The 6,000-nt window shown below is 56.0% G+C and overlaps 1 protein-coding gene across 1 annotated transcript in view; it reads left to right on the top strand.

The window, feature by feature from the left end:
* Positions 1-668: 668 nt before the first annotated feature.
* The window catches only part of LOC125357770 (collagen alpha-1(XIX) chain-like), a 35,859-nt gene continuing 30,527 nt past the window's right edge, over positions 669-6,000 (top strand). Inside the window, exons 1-6 of the mRNA XM_048354690.1 lie at positions 669-706; positions 800-877; positions 1,886-1,921; positions 2,030-2,083; positions 2,169-2,222; positions 3,933-3,974. Of these exons, the coding sequence (XP_048210647.1) occupies positions 669-706; positions 800-877; positions 1,886-1,921; positions 2,030-2,083; positions 2,169-2,222; positions 3,933-3,974 (302 nt within the window). The remainder of the gene's footprint in view (positions 707-799; positions 878-1,885; positions 1,922-2,029; positions 2,084-2,168; positions 2,223-3,932; positions 3,975-6,000) is intronic.

Below are 6,000 nucleotides of genomic sequence, written 5' to 3'. Positions count from 1 at the left end.
TTGGAACCATGATCTTCTGGATCTCAGCCTCCTGAAAAGGTTGTATGACGGCTGTGAGCCACTGTGAAAAACCACAGACCTCCTTTCACTGTCTTGAAACAAGATGTCGTTGCCTCCCGGGGCTGCACGGGGGCTGCTGCTGATTATCTCGTCCTCACGTGTGTCATGCCAGGTGTCGTTGTCCCCACAAAATGGCTTCTATTTCATTGACTTTATTTTTTTTGTGGTATTGGTGTTTGAACTCGGGGCTTCAGCCTTGCTAGTCCAGTCCTCAGCTGCGGGTTGTGCCTGCCACCCTGCTTTGTGGTAGCTGGTTTAGGATAGGATCTTGCTTCCCACCCCCGTGCACAGTGAGCCTGGCCCTTCTACCCTGCTTTCCTGCATTGCTGGAGATACAGGTGTGAACCTTGAGCCTCCCAATTCCAACCTCCCAAGTATCTAGGACTACAGGTGTGAGCCGATGGCCTCAAGCTCATTTTACAGTAATTATATAGACAGCTCTAACCTATTGAGATTTATCTCCTAGCCCTTAATTATTTTTGCAGAAGGAAGCTTACTCTAGTAAAGTGAAGAATAATGAAACCTACTTTTGGATTTGGACTTCTAAGCTGTTTTTAGCATCCTGAGACGATATCTGTCTCTTTTGTCCCCTTTCTTTTAGGGGTCAGATGGACGCCCCGGAGTGCCTGGACCACGCGGGCCAAAGGTACGAAGCCCTCAGAGCTGCCTCAGGAGAACTGAGAACCCAGTTTATCAACTGGTAACCTGGGCTGCACTAACGGGTCTCCTCTTCCCACAGGGCGAGCGAGGGCTTCCGGGGGCCCACGGCTCCCCGGGGGACATGGGCCCCCCAGGGGTGGGAGTTCCTGGCAGATTGGTAAGTGTGATCCACTCAAGCCCTTTTTGTTTTATTTTATTTTTTGTGCCAGTACTAAGGCTTGATTGAACTCATTTGGCCTTGTCACTCAAGGCTGGTGCTCTACCCCTTGAGCCACAGCTCTGTTTCTGACTTTTTGCTGGTTCATTGGAGAGAAGAGTCTCACAGACTCTTCTGCCCAGGCTAGGTTTGAACCATGTTCCTCAGCACTCAGCCTCCTGAGCAGGTGGGATGGCGGGAGAGCCTCTGGCGCTTGGCTCCTCCTCCTCTTCACAAAGCCAGAGACGCAGCCCTGAGGAGGCCCTGGCAGGACTGCTCCCCACACAACACTCACACAGGGATTTGGGATTCAGTTGACTCTAGAACTTGAGGAGGACACATCAAGCATAACAGCAAAAACAGAAGCAACCACTGGAGATGGGAAATTGTTAAACAAAAAAAGTATTAAGGAGGTAATGAATTCAAAGAAAACAATCGATTAGGGTCATAGTGTAAGTAGGAGGGGAGCAAAAAGCCTTGCCTTCTTTACTTGGTGTAGGCTGTGAATTCCTAACTCCCTGGTCTGTGGATATGAAATAAAGACAGCGTCAATGTTATTATGGTCTCTCATAATCTCAGCTTCATTTAAGTTTGTGAAAATTCTAGTATATGAAAATAGAAAGTAATACCATAACATTTTAATTCATGTCCTGTGGCTAAACACTGGTTCCAGAGAGTTCTTCTGGGAGAAAGAAGACAGGAAAGGAGGCCCTGGGTCAGAGTCCCCACAGGCAGTATGTGATCAGATAGAATTCAGCCACTGTCACAAAGGAGAGAGATGCCCCAGGAATCTGAGTATGTCAATGGCATCTGCTACCACAGGTGTGTGGTGGAGTGTTTACCTACGCCGGCAGTGGCAGCGCAGCCAGGGGACAGTCTCCAGAGTGGAAACTGTGTGGAGAAATAAATGACAGGTGAGGAGTGCACAGTCCTGATAGATTTCTCCTAACTGTCGCTCCTTTTACACAGGGCTCCCGGGGACCCGCTGGAGAGCCAGGTGTTCAGGTAGGCTGCTCCAGTATGTTGTCAGCACAGCAAAGCTGACTTTCTTATTTAGAGAAAATAACTGAAAGGCAGTCCTCTTTAGAGACTCTTCTTTTCTTCCCTTTCCAGGGCCCACGTGGTCTTCCTGGGCTGCCAGGAGCCCCAGGGACCCCTGGGGATCACGTAAGGCCCTTCTTTACTAGTCCCCACTCCCGCGCATTGCAGCCTGGCGGCTACACAGATCTAACCACCTTACTTTTGCTTGCAGGGAGCTCCCGGGAGAGATGGGAACCCAGGCCCGCCCGGCCCGCCAGGAGACCCGGTATGCAGACTACCCGGGCCTGATCTGTGTATCTTTAATGCACCAGGAGCCAAACAGCCTACCCAGCAGACTCTGCTGTCCAAACTAATCAGAACATTCTGTGACTTCGGGGTGATCTTGTTTATCTCATTATTTTGGAGAGAGGGAAAGAATGCTCAAGATGGGTCAGCGTGTGTGTGTGTGTGTGTGTGTGTGTGTGTGATACTTATTTCCTAAGGGGAGAATTCAGCTGTCCAATTTTGCCCAGGGCTAAGCCTTAAAATCTAATTTCTTAGATCCATGGAAAACAAAGATAAAATATATGCCCCAATTTTTGTTCTTCCTAATGCTAATAAGGGAATCTCATTTTTCTAAATGAAAGTTTGTGGGTAGTTTCCTGGGCATAAGGTACATGTTTGTTGGTTCTGTGACTTTAAATTTCTGAGATGACTAAATTATGAAATTGGGCTCGGACACTGAACGTGTGTTCCAGAGTTTTATTATGTTCAACCTTGCTTTGAGCAACAGTGCAATCCCTTCAAATAGCCTCAGACTCTGCCATATCATGTGAGAGGCCATGTGGCCATGACACTGCACCAAGAGTTCTGTGTACTAAAATCTACATCTGGCCTCTGCGTCTGAGCGCCCCCTCCTTCCTGTCTCCCACCCCACGGCGAGGCTTTGTGGGACGCGGCACAGAGCCACGGTGGAGCCCTGGCTCCCTGCCCCGGGGCGGGGGCCCCGCGTAGGAGGCGGTCTGTGGGCACAGAGAAGTCTCAGAGAGCGCTCCTTCAGACCCCGAGGCTGGCACGCAAGCCACACTGGCTGTGCTGGTCTTCTCCAGCATGAAAGCCAATTGGCATTTCTTTGAACTCCCATCAGTAGCAGCTCGAGGGAAGTTCCTTCATCCCACAGTCTTCACATTCCTCCGCAGCCCGGCAATGCGCTTGGCCGAGGGCAGCACTCCTTCTTTGTGTGTGCCGGTCCCGGGCTTGGGTGCACATGGTGCCCAGGGCCTGGCACCGTCCCTGAGCTGTTTTCGCCCAAGGCTGGCACTCTTCCATTTGAGCCACATCCACTCCTGGCTTTTGGCAGCCTAATTGGAGGAACAGTTGCATGGCTTTCCTGCCCAGGCTGGCTTTGCACCTCAGTCCTCAGATCTCAGCCTCCCGAGCGTCTAAGGCTACAGGCTGAGCCACCGGAGTCTGGTGCGCTGATCTTCATGCGCTTCTGAAAGCCAGTGTATAAACCAGCTTTCTACATTACCGAAAGCATACAGGCTGCCATGCCATGAAGCTGTCACATGATGATGCGGAGTGGAAACAACGTCTAGCGTTACACGTTCATGTGCAAGAAAGTGAGTCTGTCAGAGAGTTCTGAGTCCCGGCAGTGCCGTGGGTCATTTCCAGAACCCGAGCCTTGCGAAGCCGGTGCTGGCAGTCGGGGGCTCGAAGCCCCTGGCCTGGCGTGATGTCTGGTGACGCACGCGCACGTCGTGCGTGGCGCGTGCTCTGTGCTGTCCGCGCGCGCACGTCGCCCGTGGCGCGTGCTCTGTGCTGCCCGCGCGCGTCGTCCATGGCGTGGCGTTCTGTGCTGTCCACGTGCGGCGCGCGCACGTCGTCCGTGGCCACGCATGCTCTGTGCTGTCCGCGGTGCGCGCGCGTCCATGCGCGTGCTTGTGTTATCGGTGCGCATGCGCACATTCATGGGCTCGCTCTCCTCCCCCCACAGGTGGCGCTGCCTCTCCTGGGAGACGTCGGAGCCTGGCTCAAGGTATTCCGCCGCTGCGGAAGAAATGCGGGTTTAATGTAGGGAAAATGAGGGAGGAAATTTCCACCAGAAATGGAGTTCGTTGCTTAGCTTGAACACCAGTTGCACTGCGAAGTGACCGCCCACGGGTTCACACAGGCAAAGGCCGCGGATTCCGTGGGTGGTGCCGCTCCTGGTGCCCGCCTCCCGCCTCCTCCCTCTCGCCTCCCTCTCGGGGTGGGGCGGGGAGGGGACGGTGTCGGGACGCTTCCGCCGGCCCTGCGCCTCTGTCTGTGCTCCGCGCCCTGGCCCTCCGCAGCGGGGCGAGGGAGTGGGAGCGGGGAAGGAGTCACGTCTAGGGTCGTGTTTATTGGTGTGATGCCGACACGGGGCTCGAACTCGGGGCCCGGCCTGCCCGCGCTCTGTCGCTCCAGCCCGGGCTCTGCTCCCAAGCCGCGGGCTGCACTCCGGCCTCCGGCTGCGCATCGGAGGCGACCGGCTCGTGGGCCTCCCCGCGGGGCTGGCTGCGGGCCGCGACCCCGGGCCTCGGCCTCCCGGGAGCTGGGGCGGCAGGCGCGCGCCCGGGCCCTGGCCTAGGAATCCCCACTTTAGACATGGCTTCGTGCTAACAGTTCCAGACCATTTGCTCCAGCATCTTCTCCACATCGTGCAACGTGTGTGCCCCTAGGGCCGCCTTTTCAGGACTGCTCTGGAGTTAAAAATATTCGATTGCAAATGGCCTCAGGTTTCCTAGCCAGCTTCTCCTCAAGGGCCAATCCATTGCCCTTTTCATGTTTAAAAATGTTTCCTTTAATGAAAAAGATGGAATAGGAGCCTCCAGTCCCCAGCCTTCTGATGATTGTGCAACGATTCCCCTCACTTAGTAGCCCTGATTGCATGCCTTTGTGGTCATGTTCTTATGGCACACTTACTTAACTAAAGCAAGGTTTTATCCGGACTTTCCCCTCCTGCTGTTTCCTTGGTGAGGTGATAAGATTTACGTTTATTGAAGAGCTCAGGCACTTAAGTCTCAGTTCTTCTAAAGGTTATGGAGAAGGGTCCACTGCCAAAGCATTCAGAACTCTGTAGAATACCACAGTCTCCTCCTCCTCCTCCTCCCTCCTCCTCCTCCTCCTCCTCCTCCTCCTCCTCCTCCTCCTCCTCCTCCTCCTCCTCCTCCTCCTCCTCCTCCTCCTCCTCCTCCTCCTCCTCCTCCTCCTCCTCCTCCTCCTCCTCCCTCCTCCTCCTCCTCCTCCTCCTCCTCCTCCTCCTCCTCCTCCTCCTCCTCTCCTCTCCTCCTCCTCCTCCTCCTCCTCCTCCTCTCCTCCTCCTCCTCCTCCTCTCCTCCTCCTCCTCCTCCTCCTCCTCCTCCTCCTCCTCCTCCTCCTCCTCCTCCTCCTCCTCCTCCTCCTCCTCCTCCTCCTCCTCCTCCTCCTCCTCTCCTCCTCCTCCTCCTCCTCCTCCTCCTCCTCCTCCTCCTCCTCCTCCTCCTCCCTCCTCCTCCTCCTCCTCCTCCTCCTCCTCCTCTCCTCCTCCTCCTCCTCCTCCTCCTCCTCCTCCTCCTCCTCCTCCTCCTCCTCCTCCTCCTCCTCCTCCTCCTCCTCCTCCTCCTCCTCCTCCTCCTCCTCTCCTCCTCCTCCTCCTCCTCCCTCCTCCTCCTCCTCCTCCTCCTCCTCCTCCTCCTACCTCCTCCTCCTCCTCCTCCTCCTCCTCCTCCTCCTCCTCCTCCCTCCTCCTCCTCCTCCTCCTCCTCCTCCTCCTCCTCCTCCTCCTCCTCCTCCTCCTCCTCCTCCTCCTCCTCCTCCTCCTCCTCCTCCTCCTCCTCCTCCTCCTCCTCCTCCTCCTCCTCCTCCCCTCCTCCTCCTCCTCCTCCTCCTCCTCCTCCTCCTCCTCCTCCTCCTCCTCCTCTCCTCCTCCTCCTCCTCCTCCTCCTCCTCCTCCTCCTCCTCCTCCTCCTCCTCCTCCTCCTCCTCCTCCTCCTCCTCCTCCTCCTCCTCCTCCTCCTCCTCCTCCTCCTCCTCCTCCTCCTCCTCCCCTCTCCTCCTCCTCC

The sequence above is a fragment of the Perognathus longimembris genome, chromosome 9 (assembly GCF_023159225.1).
Source record: "Perognathus longimembris pacificus isolate PPM17 chromosome 9, ASM2315922v1, whole genome shotgun sequence".
In the NCBI taxonomy this organism is placed as follows: Eukaryota; Metazoa; Chordata; class Mammalia; order Rodentia; family Heteromyidae; genus Perognathus; species Perognathus longimembris.
This window is presented reverse-complemented; position numbering and strand designations above follow the sequence as displayed.